Consider the following 23,112-nt stretch of genomic DNA (forward strand, 5'->3'; position numbering starts at 1 on the left):
TTGCAACTTCTTATTAGTCCATAATCCTTTTTTAAATAATCATTTTTAAAAACTAACACAATGTCAAAACAAACTAGTTCCTGTAGATTCCACTATTCAGATGATACTTTATGGAGCCTTTTGACTAATCTCAGTATAAAGAAAAACTCACTTACGTTTGTGTGCACACATACACACACACACATTTTTATGTTAAAATAAATGAGTTAGGAATGTGGTTCAGTGGTAAATCTACCATAGCTCAATGACAGATGGGCCAGAACCATTAAAAAAAAAAAAAGTGTGTGTGTGTGTGTGTATATGCGTGTGTGTCTGTGTATGTGTGCACACAAACATACTTGCTTAGCCTATAAGTTTATTTTGGATTTTTAAATTTTAATTTTTACTCACTCATATTCAATTACTCATTCTAAGCATCCTTCTAATGTCTCCCTACCCCATTTCTTTCAGACTGGGTCAGGGGTGAAGAAGAGGCTCAGAAAGGTGAGGTAAGGGGTAGGGAAGATAGAAGACAGCACTCAGGATTTTGCCTACCAAAATGCTACCACTGAGCCACAGCAGGCCTTGTGGAAAGCAAGAGATTTAAGATGTGAACTTCTAGAGCCGGGGTTGGAGCTCAGTGGTACAGCACTTGCCTAGCAAACGTGAGGCACTGGGTTTGATCCCCAGCATCAAATAAAAAACAAATAAATAAGTAAAAATAAAATAAAGGTATTGTGTCCATCTACAACTAAAAAAGTATTTAAAAAGAAAGATGTGAACTTCTATGACCTCATTTCATTTCAGTCCTCACAGTGAATATGTGATTCTAAAAGTTAAAGAGGGACACTTTTATGCCACATGGCCCTTAAATAAAAGTTGTTTGCTTCCATGTAAAGAAATTGTGATCTGTTCCAGTGCTTGAGAGGAAAAATGGTGATACTAGACTTACTGAGAGATATCACCAACAGGGTGTGATCCCATTCTACATGATTTGCAAAGATAATTCTGAACAAATGCTATGTTTGCATTCCACATAGTTGTTGAAAACCTTACCCCAACATGAGCTATGGCTCCACGGTTTGCTTCTAAGTGGACAAAATACTATTACACTACCATCACTACCAAGAAATCCCTTATGGTGTGAGGTGAAGTGGTGGATTCCTTATTTATTATTATTTTAATAACAGGTTCTCACTAAGTTGCCCAGGCTGGCCTTGAACTCATTATCTCAAGCAATCCTCTAGACTAGCCTCTTTAGTAGCTAGAATTAAAGGTACATACACTTTGGTTCCCATATTTTAAAATTTTACAATTTAGGTAAGTTTCAAAAGCAATTCTGGGGCTAACACAGGGTGGCAAACTTGTTATTATGCTAAATAAAGCCACTGAAGACATAATTTCAGAATAACAATCTTTCTCAAGGAATAATAATCATACATATATGCACATGTATTAATTAAGCATATATACAGAACATGCTTAACTACACAACACACACACTAAATTGTCCCTATTTTTCTCATTTTGCCAGATCTGCACACTGGGACCTTTACACCAGGTTATAGAATTACAGTAAGAATCAGATGGCGGGGACAGAAAGAGTTATTTCTCGGACAGGAGTTATTCTACTGAGGAGAAATTACACATCAAGCAGAGGAATATATAGGACTTTTATCCTCATAGAGGGAGTTTCATCCTCATAGTAGGGGCTTGCAGAGGGACAGAAAGACCTAGAATGTATATAAAAACTCACAGACAAAACTAATGAAGAAGTCTAGGCCTCACATATTAAATATATTCAAGTTATAGGAGATTAAATAGTTATGGTAGGAATTTAAGAATAAATATCTGAGTGGACAGCATTGTGCAGAAATGGAAAAAAAAGCAGCATTAAATTCAGTTGGGGAAATGATTTATAAATCAAATAAATAGAACTGAAGTAAGATAACAATTTTACCTATCGAATTGTAAATTTATACAGATGAGGGCTGCTTAAATACTGCTAAAAATATACCAATTTAATATCTTTAGAAAACAATCTGAAAGCCTCTGACAAAACTTTATAAAACTCTTCTATTTTCTTCTTTTGCTTCTTCTGTTTTCTAATTTTTCTATAAAGTATTACTTCATAATGAAGTATGCTAAAACAATTTTTTAAAACCCTTTATCCTATGTGATCCAATAATTCTACTAAATTATATAGTTTATTTCAAATCACTACTTAGATTTAGAAGTATCTGTTAAGGGTTGAGACAGCAGCTCAGTGGTAGAGTACATGCTAAGCCCATTTGTGAGGCCCTGAGAATAATCTCCAGCACCAAAAAATAAAAATAACAAAAAAATCTGATAAGACTTATACTACAGAAAATAATATGTTAAAATATCAGAAAGTTTTTCCAGGGGCTGGGGTTGTAGCTCAGTGGTAGAGCACTTGCCTACCACATGTAAGGCAATGGATTCGAACCTCAGTACCACATGAAAGCAAATAAAGGTATTGTGTCCATTTACAACTTAAAAAAAAAAAAAAGAAAGAAAGAAAAGAAAGGTTTTTTTCCCGTGAAAAGTTCTTGTCTTCAAGAATCTTAAAACAAGATAATTATTCAACAAATTTATAAGCATGTACCTCACACTGGCCTTATGGATTTTATAGTATTGTGAAGAGGGGAAAGATTAAACAAATAACTACAGCAGTGATAGACAGCAGAAAGGAAAGATGCAGGTTGTATGGAGACCTTTTTTTTTTTAGTTTTAAGTGGACACAATATCTTTATTTTACATTTATGTGGTGCTGAGGATCGAACTCAGTGCCTCAAGCATGCTAGACGAGCTCTCTACCACTGAGCCACAACCCCCAGCCCTTGTATGGAGACCTTTCTAACAGAGTCTCTGGTCAAAGCTTAACTTACTCATTTATGCACAAGCAAGGGCAAATGAAATGAAGCACCGAAGGGATTAGAACAGGGACATAACCCCCCAAAATTAGTGTTGAACAAAATCACCATGGGTATCACATAGAGAATGAACACAAGATAAAACAGAAAGGAAAAAATGGAGATTTGAAAGTCACAGGTTACTAAAAGCATAAAGTATATACTTACATTTCAATCATGATGTTGATAGTGCTGATGACAACACTTACCAAGTATTAACTTTGTATTAGATCCCATGTAAGTACTATTATTTTTTAATTTCATGTTCAGCAAATGAGAAAAACAAAAGCTAAGGACAAGCAACTTGTCTAAGGTCACAAAGAAGTGGTGAGCTAATCTTCAAACTCATAGATGTCTAGAAAAATTCTGTAAGAGAAGTTATAAAGACTAAGGGGTCCTATTTTAGACGGACACACCTTAATCTCAATACACCAAAACTGAAATCAGTGTTTCCATATTAATTCCTCTCCCTTGGCATTCCCATCCATTTTGTTTATTCTTACCATTTTTCTGCCTTCAAACTTCATACTGGCTAAAATTAAAGTGACAATAACAATTGTAAACAAGGATGTAGAACAATTTGACATCTTGTACATCACTAATGGGAATACAAGTGATATAGTCATTTTGGAAAACAGTTTGATAGTTTCTTATAAAGTCAATCATACAGTTATACCTTGTGTCCTAACAATCCCACTCTTACATAAATATACACAAGAGAAATGAAAACTATATCCATTCAACTATAACCCTAATGTTTAAGACACCTTTATTCATTACAGCCTAAAACTGGATCCAATATAATGCCCATCATGTGGTGAATTGATAAACAACTGTGATATATACATAATCCATACAACAGATTACTACTCAGCAATAAAGGAGGAACTTCTGACACATGCAACATGTAGATAAATTTCAAAAGCACTATGCTCACTAAAAGAACCCAGACACAGAGACATAAGATCTATTGATAGGGCTGGGGATGTGGCTCAGCGGTAGCGCGCTCGCCTGGCATGCGTGCGGCCCGGGTTCGATCCTCAGCACCACATACCAACAAAGATGTTGTGTCTGCCGAGAACTAAAGAATAAATATTAAAAAAAAAAAAAATTCTCTCTCTCTCTCTCTCTCTCTCTCTCCTCTCTCACTCTCTCTTTAAAAAAAAAAAAAAAAAAAAAAAAGATCTATTGATAGGAAACTGCAAAAGCAAACAAAACACTAAAGTAATAGGAAATAGACCGGAGGTTGCCAAGGGCTAGGGCTGGAGGTAAGAACTCTGTGGAGATGTTCAAAGGAACTTTGTGGGATGACAGAAATATAAATATTCCTTATTAAGACTGTAGTAGAGGTTACAAGATTATATGCATTTGTCAAAAATTTAATCAATTGTACACTGCAAAATCAATGAATTGGGGCTGGGGTATAGCTCAGATATAGCATTTGCCTATACTGGTTCAATCCCCAGTGCTAAAAAAAAAAATTGATAAACTATATTTATTTATATATTATACCTCAATATGCCCTTTTTTTTTTTTTTTGTACCAAGGATTAACTCAGGGGCACTTCACCCTGAGCCACATCCCCAGCCATATTTTGTATTTTATTTAGAGACAGGGTCTCACTGAGTTGCTTCATGCCTTGCTGTTGCTGAGGCTGACTTTGAACTCATGATCCTCTTGTCTCAGCCACTCCAGTTGCTGGGATTACAGGCAGGCACCACTGTGCCAGGCAATAATGCTCATCTTAAAAGCCCTTCATTATTAACCTTTTTATCCCCCAGAGTGCTGAGGATCAAATCCAGGATTATTATTTCTATTTCAAGTGTCTCTCTTATGAACTTTCATTCATATAATTATTCACATTCGAAGACACAAATTGGTGTGAATATACTATGTATACAACCAGAGATATGAAAAATTGTACTCTATATATGTAATAAGAATTGTAATGCATTCCACTGTTATATATAAATTTTTAAAAACATAGAAAAAAAGGGTCAGCCCCAGGCTGTGTGTCACATTCATAGCTTCTTTCCAATTCTAACTCCCAAGTTAGAAAGCTGGCCATTGTTTTCACCTAAATGTAATGAATGCCCTAATTAACCTCTCTTCCCTCAAACTTATCCTGCATAATACCAACTAATTAATATTTCTAAATAACATTTTATATCATTTCCCTGCTCAAAATGCTCCAAAAGAGTCCTATTTATCATAAGATAAATTCAAAACCCTTATATGATACCAGTTAAATACGTTCTACAGGTTGACTCAACCTACCTATCCAAATTTTTTTGTTACAATTTTGTAACATGAACACTTTGATTCAAACTACATACTGATGCTCCTACAAACACACCTGCTTATCTTGTCTTTCCTTATGCTTTCCCCTTATGCGGAATAGATATCTCCTCTGAATTCTGCTGTCCTTCACAGTCCAGACCTGGAAACAATACAATGTCCACCATGTTTCCAATTTTTCTTCCTAGAGGCTTTCTAATTAAAATCATGATTACTTTTTTCTGCTCTCCTAATCCAATTTTGTTTGTTTTTAGTTTTGGTGTAGGCACAACTAGCTGCCTATTAATATTCACCTGGGGAAAACAAAAAACAAAATAACAAACAGTTTCTGTTATAATAATCTCAATCATACATACGCAGAAGAGTAAACAGTTAATAGGTAATCAGATTTAGGAGCATTTTATTTTAGTCAAGATGATCAGTTTGTTGCCACCAGAAACAATGACTGCTAATATATGAAGTCAATTGGTAGTGTTATTAAGTAAGTATGAATCATATTAATGAAAGTACACAGAGCTAAAACTTTACTTGATCTTAACAGTATTAATTTGGCCAAAATGCATCCCAAAACATGATCTTACAAGTATAAGATCTTCACCACACATTCATTATATTAATGACACCATCCTAACAATGATAAGTGTATAAATTACATAAACTGACATATCATTCAATGCTAAAAGACATTTAAAAACAACATGGCAGATGAATAGTTATTAATATAGAAGGTAACAAAAACAGTTTGCCAAATGTTATTTACAGGTCACTTTATTCACAGAAAAAACACAATGGTATTTACTAAATTTCAGAAAATGTGTTTAATCTAACTGGAGACAATATGGAGACAATATTTAAATAACTAGACATTATTTTCTCCTCTATCATTGAGCAAGATGATCTCATTTATGAAAAACAGCAATATAAATCTGTAGATATATACAAAATGCTCGAAGACTACATGACCATGGTTATTACTGATAGAAAATGATATAATTGAAGGCAGTAGGGAATATGACTTTGGCTTAATAGGCATCATCTGAATTTGTTTATTAAAAACAGGAACATCTTCATGTATTACTCAGGTAATTTAAAAAATATTTTTTATTGCAAGAGCATGTTGCATTTTTTAAAGCCTTGAAAGGGTATACATCAAACTATAATCAGTGGTTATGCCTAGCATTGGGCTTATGAATGATTATCTGGTTTTTATTTTTCTGTATTTTTTTATTTGCATATACAAACAAAAAAGAACTTTGAAATGTGTATATGCTTAAGTACACATAGCTCCCTGGGACAGAAACTCAAATAGTAGCTCTCTGAGGAGAGAAATGGTTAGCTGGGAGTCAGGGATAGGAGAGATTTTTTTTTTCTTTTTTTTTTTTTTTAAGGTACCAGGGATTGAACTCACCCCCTGTCAAAAAAGAGCAAAGTATTTATGTATAACCTATTACCCTGTATACTTTAAATTATCTCTAGATATAATAACTAACACAATGTGAATACTATATAAATAGTGGTTGAACTATATCACTTATGGAATAATGACTCAACCACTGAGCCCCATCCCTAGCCCTATTTTGTATTTTATTTAGAGACAGGGTCTCACTGAGTTGCTAGTGCTTCACTTTTGCTGAGGCTGGCTTTGAACTCATGATCCTCCTGCCTCAGCCTCTGGAGCTGTTAGGATCACAGGCGTGTGCCATCGTGCCCAGTGAGAGACTTATTTTTTATCATATTACCTTTTATATCTTTTGAGTTTTTATTAAGTATATGTACCACCCATTTAAGAAATTCTTAGGTTTAACCCACCAAAGTTCTGGACTTCTAGGGTTCTGCCTCCCACCTATTCTATGGAAAGAATTCTCCACAACCTGCGTTTGACACAATTGTACAGGAGAGCAACTTTTTCTCTAATCCCAGGCTTGGTTCCACTTATTAATAGCTTTCTATCAAAACATTTCATATTAAGCACATCCCAGTTCCTACCATCAGAGAGGCCACTACAGTACATTTTTCTGGTTTCAGTTTACTTTTCTTCACCTTTTGGCCTCTGGCAAAACTATCCCCTCACCTACCTTCTGCCATTCCTCCCCTTTTCTATTCTCCAACCTCCAGTTCCTAATTCTGCTAAAATCCAATGATGTGCAAACTATATAAAAACTTGAACCAAATTCTTAACAGTTGTGAAAAAGGAACATATATATTAATTTATAACATTAAAATTTTATCTGAAGGAACTCAAAGACAGATTGGCAGGGAGTTATATTAGGGTCTTTGCTACCAGATAAACACATTTAGAATTGCTCCCTCTTCAGCATCCTTAGTAAACTCCCTATAGTAAAATCAAAGTATTACTTGATAAATTTTCTGGACCTTTGCTATTATTGATATTATACAGGTTATCTATTAAATAGATCTTATAAAAATAATTATTAAATAATAAAATTATTTAATTATTTATTTCTAAACAAAAATAATTTATTTCTAAACAAAAAAACCCCCAAAGCTTGCTGAATCTAAAATAAAGAAACCCCTTTAAATCAATCCCTCTAGGTACTAGTTCACTATGACTCAGAATATTACTGAGTCATTAGTACCTGCCTAACTTGATAATCAGTGTATCAAGACAATGCAGTATGATTACTAAACTGGAAAACAAACAAGATATTCTTAGAATAGTACCCCTCACTACCTCTAACTAATTGTAAATGAAACTAATAACCAATATTCACTAATCACATACAGCAGAAGAAGAAGTAAGATACCAATTCCCAAGAAAGACTCCCATCTTACGACTAATAAGCATCCCTTAGTCACCAAAGCTTCCCTATTTGCCCAAGCCCTGCCACAACTTTATCTCTTTCTATCTATTCACTTGCCAGTAAAATCACTGGAAAGAAAGCCAAGAGTTGACTACACAGCATAGCAATACTATACAGAGATTTCTATAATTATCACTTACAGACAAAATTCCTTCATCCCAAATATCCTAAAACTGCAGATCCTCAACAATTCTAAAAGAAGGTGAAAAAGTTTATTTAGCTCAAAGAGACCATGGAATTAAAAAGGCATGTCATAGCAAGCAATCAGAACTGGTAACTGCAATAAAGAAAACTACTATTTGAGCTAGAAATTCTACTTTGCCTTTAAGACCCCTCTTCCCCTTCTGGTGTGTTTTAAAAAGTTATTTTATATTTTTACTACATAGAGTCATCTCTCAGTATCCTGAATTAATTCCGTGATCCTTCACAGATAACCAAAAATCTCCAGATGCTCAATCTCTTATACACAATGCCAAAGCATAGCTAACTGGGTACATTGGTGCATTCCTATAAACTCAGCAACTTGGGAAGCTGACACAGGAGGATTTTAAGTTCAAAGTGAGACTGGACAACTTAGCAAGGCCCTCAGCAACTGTGTCTCAAAATAAAAAATAAAAAGGAGTAGGGATGTAGCTCAGTGGTAAAGTACTCCTGGGTTCAATCCCCAGTAACCCTCAACCCCCACCAAGAAAGGGCAAAGTATTTACGTATAACCTATTACCTTGTATACTTTAAATTGTCTCTAGATATCTATAATAACTAACACAATGTGAATACTATATAAATAGTGGTTGAACTATATCATTTAGGGAATAATGACAAAAAAAAACCTTTACATGTTCTGTACAGGTGCAATTTAGGGGGGACTGTATTTTTGATCTGTAGTTGGTTGAATCCACAGATGTAAAAACTGCAGATATGGTGGGTCAGTGGTATATATAATATACTGCTGATCTACAAAACACTAAACACACTGGTATTTGTGTTTTGCAAGTAGAATTTATCTTGTGGTGATGTTAATAAGTTTGTCCAAACTCCTTTAACTAGAGACCTATAAGTTGATCCGTAGAAGTCAGACCTAATGTTACAGACAAAACAGGAAAACCAGACCCTAGGATATCCCCAAGGAAGTTTTAACTTCTAAGCAGATATGATTAATTAATAATGAATAACTGATATAATTCTCAAAATTCCCAGAAAGAGAACATAAATGTTTTTATAACATCCACTTATATCAGTACCACATTTGAGAACACTTTTAAAACATAATACATAATTATTTTAAGTACAAAATTATATTTATTTCCATTCAACTAAGTAGTATTTATTGTGAAGAAGTCACTTATCAAGTATTGTAGTTTTGGGCTGGGGATGTGGCTCAAGCGGTAGCGCGCTCGCCTAGTATGCGTGCGGCCCGGGTTCGATCCTCAGCACCACATACCAACAAAGATGTTGTGTCCGCCGAGAACTAAAAAATAAATATTAAAAATTCTCTCTCTCTCTTTCTCTCCTCTCTCACTCTCTCTTTAAAAAAAAAAAAAAAAGTATTGTAGTTTTTAAAATACTATAATTCTTTAAAATCTATCTGAACAAAAATCAATTTTATAATCTACATCAAAAGAAATCAAGATTTTAGAAATATAATTTGTCTTTGAGTAAAGTTAGTATTATTTCATCAACTGTTCTATTTATAAGCCTGTTCAGAATTTCTTTAATATTATTAAATCTATCTTGGCCTCATATGAGGTAATACTGGGGATTGAACCCGGGGTGTTCTACCACTGAGATATATCACCAGCCCTTTTTTAAATTTTAAGCAAGGTCTATAAAAAATTGCTGAGGCTGGCCTTAAAGTTGAGATCCTCCTGCCTCAGCCTCTGGAGTTGCTAGGATTAGAGGTGTGTACCACTGTGCCCAGCTTTCTTTCAAAATAAGTGTACAGTTACTAGTCCTCTCTTTCAAAATAAGTATACAGTTACTAGTACTCTTTGAGTCCAAAATCACACAGAATTAAACAGTAGGCAGAATATATGTTCCTATTAGGGAATCACTCATAACCAAAGTCTTAACTGAGTCCCTGACAGGCATGAGTAGTATGCTAGACAAACACTTTTATTCAGATTACTGAATTTATATTCAATTCTAAGAGCATGATCTTTCATGATAGCTGGGGTAACAGAAGCAAAATAAGTCAGAGAAACCTTCCAAGCATCACAGGTTATCCTATATCTTACAAAGTGAAGAAAACAAATCTATAACCATTAAACGGAACCTCATTTCCTGTTCGAGAGCATACATGGCCTCAAGAAGACATATACCACCTAGAAACCATCTAAAAGTTGTGTGGGAATCTGGAATTTTAGCCTAATTGGGAAGAGTAAGGTTCCCATGCCTTCTGAATCCTGCTTCCAGTAACCAATGAGACTAAGCTGGAGTTTATTGAGAAGTAGAAATATTAAAACTTGGACTCACCTATTTTAAAAGATTTACATACATATAGTATGCAATTAGCATACTCTATTAGTAATATTAGTATACAAATGTCAACAGGTACTGATAAGTATTTAACAGAACATTGCCCTTTACCCAAAAAACCATGTACAAATTGTTGGTAAACATGAATTGTCATATTATCTGAACATAAAAGCAGTAACAAGAAATAAAACCATAGCCATAAAAATGAGATAGAATACAACAGCAGGAACCCTGTAAATGCAATTTTACAACTTTATACTCCCTACAATTTCTGGTTTCCAACTAGTAAAACATCTGTATTTGCTACCCCTGAATATCCATTTAAGAAATCTTTTGTGATGACCCAGAGCCAGATGAATTATCTTCTCTCAGGTTACTTCTGGCCTCATAATTTTCTTAAAAGTTCCAAACAATGTGTGTGTGTGTGTGTGTGTGTGTGTGTGTGCGCGCGCACGCGTGTGTGTGTGTATATATATATATATACACGCACACACACATACACACATATAAATTTAACACCGATATGATAATTATAACATGCATTTAGGTTCATGTACATAAAATTTCACAATATAGTACACTGTAAATCTCTAATTAGAATGGAAGTGAAAGTAGGGAAAATAAAAATTTAGAAAAGAATCATACCACATTAATTTGGGCTCTAATAAGAATAGTATTTCAAGTGGGATGCAGTGGCGCATGTCTGAAATCTCAGTGACTTGTGAGGTTGAAGCAGGAGGATCCCAAGTTTGAGGTCAGCCTCAACAACTTAGTTGAGACTCTGGCTGGGGGGTAGGGGCTGGGGATAGCTCAGTAGAGTGCTTGCCTTGCATGTACAAAGCACTGGGTTCAATCCCCAGCATTACAAAAAAGAAAAAGAAAAAAAGAGAGTAGTATTTCATCTGGGCATAATGACAATGTTTGGATATCGTCAAGTTGTTTGGAACTCAATCTTATACACCACACAACATCAGAACACAGGTTTTTCTATGCCAAATGCTAATCTAGGGGACCCCAAGAAGATTATTGCTAACTTGGAGGCAGCATGTCGTCACATGCTGAGTCACATTACAAGTCAAATCATGAGTCACACTGAGTCACATTACATACAGGATCTTTTCGATTTGCAAAGGGCAATTCTAATTTTTTTTTTTTATAATCCATGGCAAAACAACAACAAAAAAACCCCCACTCTAATTATCAAGCTGGAAGAAGTGGAATCTGAAAATTTAGTGACACATAGCAAAATGATAAATATATAAAACTTTGACCAAGTCTTCCCCTTATATAAATTTGTCTTGCAGATAAATTTGAAAATGTGTAAAATGACACTTTTATAAAATAATTTACGGTAGCATCATTTATAAGAGCAAAAATTTTTTAAACAACCTAAACCATGTGGGGACTAGTTAAATAAACTGATATTTCCATAAATAAAATATCATACATAGCCAGGCATGGTGGCACACACCTGTAATCCCAGCAACTCGGGAGGCTGATGGAGGAGTATCAAGAGTTCAAAGCCAGCCTCAGCAAAAGCAAGGAGCTAAACAATTCAGTGACTCCGTCTCTAAATTAAAAAAAAAAAAAAAAAATAGGGCTGGGGAGGTGGCTCAATGCCCCCGAGTTCAATCCCCAGTACCAATAAATAAATAAAATAATTAATTAAATAATTTTAAAATCCTTAAATAAAAAGAGCATATGTTCTTTGTTCTGAGAAGTAGAAAAAAAATCTCTAAGATTTAGAAAAATGCAAAAAAGTAAAGAGCACAAGGATGTGTAGTATTCTGAAAACATGTATAACAAGTGGGTGGCATGTACTAGATGTGTGTGCATATTTGTGTATGTAATTGTATATGTATGCATATATATGTGCATATACATATTCATATGTGTGTATACATATGTATATGGAGGGAGAGACATGCACATATAACATCTCTAAAAGGACCCACCCAACACTTGCCTAGGAAGTGGGATTAAATGAGTGGGAAATACAATAAAGAAAATTAAAAAGAAAATTTGTCACTTTATAGTTCTTAAAAAATTTTAAACCATGTAAATGCACTGCTTGATTAAATACATTAAACCAATGTATAATTTGTATACAAAACACAGCATTTTAGGACTTATACATAGCAATACAGTATAATCTCACAAAGTTACACTATAATTAAAAAATTACAAATTAGAGTTAACAACTTTTACTATCTTTTTATTAAAATACCCACCAGTTCATATTTAAATTTATTATTATATAGCCACAGAATACAGACCCAGAAGGGTCTCTGAAAAAATCTTGAAACGTGATTTATTAAAAAATGTGACCCTAAGAGGCTAAATAACCTCACCTAAAGGACACAGTCAGCAGGTAGCAAAGTAAGCCTAGAAATTGACAAAAATTCTAATCTTTTCTTGTATATTTCTATCACCCACAAATGGTTTCTTAATTACCACAAGGAGCCACCAAAAAGTCAACCATGTTGCATTTTGAGGATAATATAAATGGCAGGGCTAGTGTGAGCTGATATCCTATCTCTATAAAATACTTCTCAATGTTCATGGAAGAATCAAAAGGGATCTGGTTTTGTCATCTGGGTTATTTTTTTAGCAAAGTGCCAAAGAGTAGTTAAAGCCATAGTTAAAGATGGGGGATTGGGGAGTTTCCTACAAATTATACTAGAAAATCTGAGGCAATAAAAATCATTTTTATATAAAATAAGAACTAATATAATATGGCATAGAATATAGAATGTACACGAATATTTAAGATAAACAGACGCTTTCAAAGAAATTTTGTGTTGCTTCTGATTGAGAATGATTCAAATGACCTACAAGTATAGCTCACACACTAACTCTCTTAAACTTTTAAAAGAAAGGTTCAAAAACTACTACACCAAGGGAATTAAAACAGAGTGCTTCCCCATAATGGAAAAGGCACAAGGTTAGAGCTAGATAGTATGGATGTGCTACCCGTTCTTGTCACTGTGAAACACAGATCAACTGGGCTCAGAGCCTATTTCTTCATCTGTAAAATATGGACAATATTACTTATCTTGTGGTATTGTTATAAAAACTGGAGATAATATATGTTAAGTCAGCTTTCTGGACTCTAGAAGGACTATAACCAATGGTGTCTACTACTACAACCATCACAAATGTAATCAAACTCTTACCATTCATTTGGGTTCAATTTGTGAGAACAAGATAAGGCAGGCAATGGATATTTTTAAACCCTCCCAACCAGCCATGAAAAGAAAATAGAACAGTAGGATAAAACCACCTATCCAAACACTATTATACTCACATATTTCATTTCAAACTTCTTAGCCAACATTTCTACCTCTTGCTTCTCCCGATGCTCATCATTAAATGGGTCTTCTGAATAAACAATCTTCTTCTGATTCAAAGTGAATAGGAAAAAGAAATGAAAGTATTAGTATTACTTCAACTATTATTATTATTGATATACATTAACTACTTCAATTATCTTTCAATATAATTGAATATGCAATTATATTCAATAACATTTAATGTGTATTCAATAATTATACATCATATAATTACTTTAATTATTATCATTCAGTTGAATGTATTCTGAAATTTAATCAATAATGAGAATCACTTTTTCCTACTGCAAACAAGCAAATTAGTAGGATTAAAAGTAACTAAAAAAGAATTGTTGATTCATAACAAGAAAATATTTGCAGTTTTGGTAGACTTATATACTTCTAGCTTTTTGGTGTCCAAGAATGTAACAATCCAAACTGACTCTACTTGAAAAATGGTCATGCGATCACCTCATCCAAAATAATAAGGTGAAAATTCCCCAAAACATTAGGTAAAAATGAAAACATACACAACTCCAGCTTGACATCTTCCCTAATAAAGTTTAACTGCTTTGGTCAGGAAATGTCTCTAAAAGAATGTCTAGAAATTAATTAGAGTAAACATTTAATCATCTATGAGTTATTACTCCAGTATCTTCAGCCTCCCCAGCTTTCTGATGAGACCCAGAATCAACAATTTCTATATCCTCTCTATCTCTTGTCAATGGATATATGTTCAGGGAGTACATACTATTTTTAAACAAAGGTAGAAAAGACAAATAACTGCGAAAAGTTTACATTACCATGGCTTTCTTTTAGCAGGGGACAGTGAAATTTTATTGTAAAATACGCAGTTCAAAACGCACATGCGCCGGGCATGGTGGCACACGCCTGTAATCCCAGCGGCTCAGGAAGCTGAGGCAGGAGGATCGCGAGTTCAAAGCCAGCCTCAGCAACGATGAAGCGCTAAGCAACTCAGTGAGACCCTGTCTCTAAATAAAATACAAAATAGGGCTGGGGATGTGGCTCAGTGGTCATGTGCCCCTGAGTTCAATCCCCAGTACCAAAAAAAAAAAAAACCCCACAACACACATGCACACACACACAGGCAGAGAGAGCGCATGCTTGCACCCAACAGCTAGGATCCTATATTTACCATCTGTTTGCCAAAACAAACAAATCACAACCTTTACTCAGGTTCACTATTTCAGCAGACACAATTTTATATATGGTTTTCAATTTACACACAAAAAAAAGTCAAAATAGAGCTTTTTAAAAATATTATTTTTATCTAATTTCAGACAATTGATTTGAAAGTAAATTTTTAAAAAGAAAGACTAGATGTTTTGCTTAAGTGGTATCTTTGATTACTTAAAAATGAAAGTATGGGGCTGGGGATGTGGCTCAAGTGGTAGCTCGCTCGCCTGGTATGCGTGCGACCCAGGTTCGATCCTCAGCATCACATACCAACAAAGATGTTGTGTCCACCGAGAACTGAAAAATAAATATTAAAAATTCTCTCTCTCTCTCCCCTCTCTCACTCTCTCTTTAAAAAAAAAAAAAAAAAAAATGAAAGTATGGGCCAGGCACAGTGGCGCACACCTGTAATCCCAGTGACTCGGGAGGCTGAGGCAGGAGGATTTCAAATTCAAAGCCAGCCTCAGCAACTTCCCCAAGATCCTGTCTCAAAATAAAAAATAAAAAAAGGGCTGGGGATGTGGCTCAGGGGTTGTGCGCCCCTGGGTTCAATCCCTGGTACCCCCCCCCAAAAAAAAAGTATATTACAACTCAAATACTGTATAGATTTGGGTGACCATGAAGGACAGCGGAAAAAAAAATGCAAAAAATGCAGAAGAGGCAAAGATTTCCATACTTTGGAACCGAGATGCTTCATCCTAGACATAAAGGCTGAGATATGATCAGTCTAAAACATCTGATAGGAAACTATGGGCAGAATGAATACAAAACAATTCATCACACTTAGGTCATTAGAATAAAAGGATACTTCTTAAGGCTTAAAAAGTTCACTTTAGAATAAATTTTTATAACTGTAATAAGTAATAAATTTGTAGAATGCCTTATCCCAGTTGGAGTTATCAATGAAAAATATAAACATTATCCAAAAGAAAATAAACTAGCAAGACTACACTGGTAAGGAAATAAGAAATACTAGACATGTTCAGGTATAGCCTTAAGGTTAAAGTTAAGGGACAGTGAGCAATAACCATGTTCTGCTATTATTATTTTAAACTGCCCCTTCAAGTCACTGTGAAGTCCAAATAGTACGTGTTTCTAGCAGTCTGATCCATTTCATATGTGTAGATATCCACACAGGGAGCTATATTTTTATTTTTATTAAGAATCATCTTTAGGGGCTAGTGATATAGATCAGTTGATAGAGTGCTTGCCTCTCATGTACAAAGCCCTGGGTTCAAACCCTAGCACATACACACAAAAAATCTTTATGTGTTATTCTAAAATATTTTATGTACTCTATACAGGTTTCAAAGAATATTTTACTTACTCCTGATGGTCCATAAAAATAAATTTAAGAAAATGATTCATTTTTCCTTTTTTAAAAATATTTTTTAGTTGTCAATGGACCTTTATTTTATTTATCGATAGGCAGTGCAGAGAATCAAACCCAGTGCCTCACATATGCTAGGCAAGCGCTCTGCCACTGAGCCACAACCCCAGCCCAGATTTATTTTTCTTTTATAGTTAAAAATACCTCTCCTCCTTCAATCAAACTGAAGTATGATTCTTTTATTTTTTTAGGTGAAAAAATAATCCAAAAATTACCAGCTACCCTAACTATCCATGTACAAAATTTTGCCCTTTGCTCTTATTAACATCATTTCCTGATCTTTCATACATCTTTATCCAAAATATGCAATGGAACAAACAACAGAATGCCAGAGAATTCTTTTTTAATATTTGTTTTTAGTTGTAGATGGGCACAATACCTTTATTTATTTTTATGTGGTATTGAAAATGGAATCCAGTGCCTCATGAGTGCTAGACGAGCACTCTACCACTGAGCCACAATCCCAGTCCCAGAGAATTCTTTAGTACTACAGTTACTTATTTTTCTCTTTACAGTAAACATCCAATTATTCATGTTCACAAATTGGTGTTTTGGGTAATGAATTTTCTGTTTACTAAGAATTTAAGTTTTTTTTTCTTGTTTTCTGATTTACAACAAGTTTTTTTTCTTGTACATCAATCACTGCCAAAACTAAAACACACTATCATTCTTCAGACAGAAATGGTGAACAAATCTATCAGGATAGAGATGTCTATACTGCCTTGGTCTCATCCTGAAACACCTCAGCCACAGCACATTCTGCACAGAAGCATCAAGGAAAGCTTTAGTCAACTACATCCAGATGACCTGAAAGGTGGCTTTGCTCTCTATGTTTTGCCAGCATATTCTATTTAATTGTGCTTTTCCTCATTTATAAAAACTGGTCATAGAAAGTTTCAGTTGACTTGTGTTTAACTTTTCATTTAGTATTTATAAAAGGGCTGATTCATTTTTTCCTTTTTTTTATGGGTGCATTACATTTATACATAACGGAAGGGGAGTAATTTAAATGCTCCCCCATATAGATGGTATTCACAAGTACCACTTTTTCCCTCCAATTCCACATGTATCAACTTTGGGATTTAGAGCTGCAATCTTATTCAGTGATAGATGGCTGTATAAAAAATTTAGAGCCTTTTCCTTCTAATTTTATAAGATCTCTTTCTTCCCTTTCTTCTGATATTTACAGAACATTATGTTCAATTACAATAACCCAAAATTAAAACTACTTTGAAAATATTATATCATCTCTCAAAATATGTGGACTATTCCCAGGAAAGGAGAGGAATATTTGGGAATCATTACTTTCCAGGCTAAGCTACTCATTTTGCTTTCGGATGGCCTCTCTTTAGGATTTCCTGTCATGGAACTATGATGATTTTACTTAAACAAGTGCTTTCTACTATTTCTTATGTACTAACTGGGAGAAATCACAAGAAAATCTGGTAAATTTTTGTTGCAAAAGTATTTTGTATCTATAGTGAAGCAAAAAAAAAAAAAAACTTGTGGAATGATAAAAGGCATATGGCTGAATGTATAATGATAAAATTGGACCAATTAACCCCTAAATGAACATTATGTATGCAGTAAACATAAACATCAAATTATTCATCTTTCTCCTAGAACATGAAAGTATAGTCACACTCTACAGGACAATGTCTTAAGGACACAGCAGGCACACAATGGTATAGGGGTATAGGAAGCAAAGTAGTAGACTACACCACCTAGGTTTGTTAAGTACATTCCATGATGCTTGCACAATGAGGGAACTGCAAGTGTCCTATCCTTAAACACCACATGACTGTTAATAGTTGTGATATCAAAATGTTAACAAAAGCTAGGGTGTCAAAATAAGCTTTCTTCCCTGAACTTTTTCTTTTTGAAAATTATAAATACATATTGATTTATCATGGCATGAACATCACAGCATAAAGGAGGTTATTAAAAAGGTCTTTATATTTGTACCTTGACTTTAACTTGATTTTGACATCATGCTCTAAATTTTAACCAGTATTAGTTAACAGTTAGACATTTTGCTTTACTATGCATCTCTATTACAATGGAAAAAATACTAATAAAATTAAATATAATCACTCTGTGTGTTAGCCTCATTTTTAAAGTAGGGACAATGATTCTTTCCTAATGATTTCTGTTACACTAAACCAGATAAAACAATGTATTCTGCTTGCAACTTTGTCTATCACATAGTAAGAATTCACTATACATTATCTGGTATTATGTATTTTTATCCAAAGATAATGCTTTTATCTGTAATTCATGAAAATTACAAAAATTGCAAGCCTACTTAGATTAGCAGGTCTAATACAATTTACTCAAAAAATACTCCATACACTTTCAATTTTCTTTGGGGAAAAAAATGACATCACATTTATCAAGATGAGGGCACTAAGGGAGGACAAAATGTTATGTGACAGTGACCAAAATAGTCCCTACCCTTAACAAAATTAATTTTCCTTAAAATCATTTAATAATTATTTGACCACACAACATTATTTGTAACTAATGATCAAAAGATTACCTGGCTACAATATAAACAAAATTTGGCAACAGTGTTTAATGATACTTTTTGACTAAAGAGCCATTCATTTCAACTACAGATAGATGAGGAAAACAAAACCAAGTGACTTCTGGAGTCCATTAGAGACCCATGCTAAAGCAAAAGGCCATAATCTCTTAAAAACAGAAGACAATGTTCTCTCTCTCTCTCTCTCCTCTCTCTCTTTCTCCCTCTCTGTTACTCTATCATCTTCCTTTCTGACTCACTTGCGAAGATGAACCCACAACAATAAAAATTACAATTACCAACAAACCGCTGTTCCAATTCCCATTGTTCACCAGTTCCATCAAAGGTATACCTATGTCTTTTCAATAAAGTTTTTAAAATTTCAAAGTCAAGATTTTTTTCCATCATACTTCACAAATTACAATGGCCAAGTATAATATCCTACAACTCAGAGATATAAATTAATGATACTCAAATGAGAACATGATGAGTGGCACCCAATAAAGCAGGAGAGACACCCACCCATTCAATGACACTATGAACAAACTCCATCAAAAATAAAATTTTTAAAAAGATGCTAAAACGTTTGCCAATATGAGAGGGGGAAAAACAAGTAATCAGAAAACTAACCAATTTCTCCATTCCTAAAGTGGAATCCTTATTCTCTGAAAATGTTAATTACTCTTAAATCCCCTTCAATTAAGAAAAAAACACCCGCACGCAAACCTAGCTCGGCAGCTCAGGCGCCATGCACCACAGTGATGAAGATGAGGATGAAACGAGGGGTTACACAATCTCTCGGCTTCAGGCTGGGGGGCGTGTCCCCCAAGGTTTTCTCTTCCTATCTATTGGAAAGACAGCGGCAGCGCCACAAGAACCCAGCCACACGGCTCGCAGGGCCCCAAGATTTTGTGTAGGGAGCAGAAAGGAAAAGAGGAAAATTCGAGGTTTCGAAAGGTGCTGAGAAAAACAGGCGCGGTGCGGTGTCGCGAGGAGAGCCTCGGCCACCCCGGGGAGCTGAGCTGCGCCGCGCTCCCGCCCGGTCCACCCGCTCGGCCGGGACCCTCCACCCCACCCTCGGGGTGACCAGGACGCGCCGGGGGCTGTCCCGGGGTGCAAACCAGCCGGGGGAGGCGGCGGGTCCTGAGGCTGCCCGGGTCTGGGGCGGGAGGGAGGAATCCTCTGTACCCGTTGTTCTCCGCACAGCAGCAGCTCCGGGTAACTGAACTCCACGCAGCTTTCGTCGGTGGGGTCCTTGAGCACCAGCTCCAGGCGCACCGTCTCCCGCGGAGGCGGCGGCTGCTCGGCGCGAGAAGCCGACTCCCGCGGCGGGGGCGGCTGCAAGGGCAGCTGAGGGAGCGGCGGCGGCGGCGGCTCGGGCCGCGGGGGCTCGCGCTGCAGCGACATGGGCGGCTCGGCGCGACTGACCTCGCGCTGGGGGAACGGCTTCTCCCGCGGCGGGGGCTGCGCGTCCGAGCGGGGGGCCGGCTCCCGCGGGGCCGGTGGCTCCGCCCGGGCCGGCTCGCGGTACGGCTGCGGCTCCAGCCGGGGGGGTTCACGGGGGTACTCGGGCTCGCGCTCGGCCCCCGGGTATTCGGCCTCGCGCCGCCTCACCGGTGACAGGCTAATGAACGCCACTCTTCGCGGCTCCGCCATCCCCACTGTTCTGGCCCTTCGCTTTCGCTCGAGCCGGCGCTCGCTTCTACGCCGCGCTGCGTGCCTGTCCGCTCTTCCTCTTGTTCTCCGTCGCTTTTCTTCCCTCCACCACCTTCAGCCGTCTCCGTCGACTCCACCGTGAGCGTGGACCGTGCCCTCTTCCCCGCTACTATGTTCTGATGGGCTCTACCGCCATCGCCAGGGTCGCCGCAGCCGCCATGTTGGATCCCCCACATAAATAGAAGCAGGCCGCTGAGCGGGCGCATGCGCAGAGAGGAGACGCTCGCGTCCACCGTCGTGGTTGTTGCTCAGTTTTCCTCTTCTCCTTCCAACAGTCTGGAGTCCAGACAAGCCGGCGGAAGTGACGTCATGACCCGGCATGTTTCCTTGGAAACGGGGACGCTATCGGCTACTTTCCTCTGAGGGAGGGATCTGGGGTTTCCCGAGTAGCTTCCTACACGCACCCGGAAACCGAGATGCGCTTGGGACTCTCCGAGGCGAGCGTCGGGATGTGCCCCGGACCAACCTCGCTATGGCGCCGGGTCCCGCCAGACATTGGCCTTCCGTTCCCTCCGCGAGGGAGTTGGTCTGTCAGCTGAGTATTCAGGAGTTCAGGAGAGAGGAGGGGGACGCTCCGCCCGCCCGCTGTGCCTGCGTGCCCTGTGCCCGGGCAGCCCGACTTATACCGGGAAGAACCGAGGTGGCCAGCGCCACCGAACCCCTGCCGGAAGCGCGGCGCTGACTCCCACGCTTGTCTCCTCTAGACTCGTTCCCGTTCGCCTCGCTCGGCGAGGGGCACTGTGTAAAACTCAGTAAAGCTCTCCAGTTTGAAAATTGAACAAGCAAATATATTCATTTCTGTATTCATTCATAAGGCCTAAATTGATGAAATAAATAGGATTCAAACTAATTTAGGAGGATTTGGTGTGGCTTAGTCGACGCACCCTCTGAAACTATGCCGAATGCTCCGTTTCAGGGCGGGGAGGAGAGGGGAGTGGACACGCCTTCTTGACGCACTGAGAGAAACTAATTGGAATTCAGATTTTAAGGCGTGAGAATCGCTGGCCGTTAAAACTCTTTCCGAAGAAAGTAAATTTGAGGGCTCGCCCTCCACATCCTCCAAGGAATCTAAGCCCTCCGTAAATTGTACTAACTGGATTAACTATTGAGGATCCTGAGTGTGAAGGCAGATATTCTGAGTAGGTTTTTGTTTTTGTTCTTTTACTTTCTTATGTTGAACCAAGATGATGATGGAACCTATGATTCCAAAGGTCCCCCCTAGCTCTTAAAAGCTATCTTTTTTAAATTTTATTATTATTATTATTATTATTATTATTTGGCACTGTGTTTACCTCCATTTTCTCCTTTCCCTCCACTCCTGATTGCCATTAGGGTCTCATTTTAGGACTGTCTTAACAGCACTTTTCGTAACCTTTCTGCTCTCAGACTTTTTACATTGGAGGAAAATGTCGGGAGGGACATATTAACGCTTCTAAAACACTTTTTATTATACCCTTCTCTGTCCTAGCTACAATGTACCTACAAAATAAATCCTATACCTATACTCAATATCCTTCACAATTTAGCCCAGGGATTGCAAACTGGTGGTCTTGGACCAAACCATTCTGCATTTGTGTAACTTATTCACCTAACATTATCTTCTGCTAACTATTAACCTACGGGGTGTTTTCCCAACTTTTGGAACCATATCCCACAAATTAGAAACAGATTTTACATTGTAACCCAGTGTATGCACCCATAGTACATACCTGAGATACAAGTTTCACAATAGTGGCCTTCCTGGGTGGGAATAAAAACAAAGAATACAATATTTAAAAATATATTACACAATGTAAATATAAAACAATATAAAAATGTATAAATAATATTTATTGTTTATAAAATATATGATTATACAGAAGCAAGTTAGGAAAGATTTTAGTTAATGCAATGTTCATAGGTTTATTTCAGTCCAGAATGCATGTTGAGCACTGATCTTTCACTTTATTTTAAATGGCTCAAAATTAAAATTTCTAATTCACATACTTAAATAGTTATAAATTATAATAGTATATACCCATGTTTTTCATAGTAATTGTTTTTTAATCTTTATCTGACCTGATAAATTTCATGTATGGCAACCATTTTTCTGTGTAAATGAAGTATTAATCCACAACAGTTTATCCTCTTTATTCAATTATTTAAGTTTTTGAAAGTTATATGAATCTTATATATATTTGTTTTTATGTGGTGTTTCAATTATCTTGTTTCTAATAGTTTCTTCCACTTTTTTTCATTTCTACCTTGTTTGCTGATCATTTTTGCTGTTCCTTCAGTTGAAATTCTATAAATAGTATACCTTAATTTTATTGACTTAAATGCTATTTTATGATTTTAAATATATCATTCTCTATGCAAAAATAATTCCTCTATGATATGGTCTTGGCATAAAAATTATGCATCTTGCAGTAGTAAGAGTTTCTAAATGTTCTGTGATATTACAATTGGT

General features: G+C 36.6%; 1 protein-coding gene across 2 annotated transcripts in view; it reads right to left on the minus strand.

Annotated features, from left to right (window-relative positions):
* Positions 1 to 21,492, minus strand: part of Ubn2 (ubinuclein 2) — a 76,788-nt gene extending 55,296 nt beyond the window's left edge. For both annotated transcript variants that reach the window (XM_026398556.2, XM_026398555.2), the window contains exons 1-2: positions 20,136 to 21,492; positions 13,815 to 13,907 (exon numbers count right to left, since the gene is read on the minus strand). In XM_026398556.2, coding sequence (XP_026254341.1) covers positions 13,815 to 13,907; positions 20,136 to 20,603 — 561 coding nt within the window. In that variant the 5' untranslated portion in view covers positions 20,604 to 21,492. The remainder of the gene's footprint in view (positions 1 to 13,814; positions 13,908 to 20,135) is intronic.
* Between the last annotated feature and the right edge of the window lie 1,620 nt (positions 21,493 to 23,112).

The sequence above is a fragment of the Urocitellus parryii genome, chromosome 3 (assembly GCF_045843805.1).
Source record: "Urocitellus parryii isolate mUroPar1 chromosome 3, mUroPar1.hap1, whole genome shotgun sequence".
In the NCBI taxonomy this organism is placed as follows: domain Eukaryota; kingdom Metazoa; phylum Chordata; class Mammalia; order Rodentia; family Sciuridae; genus Urocitellus; species Urocitellus parryii.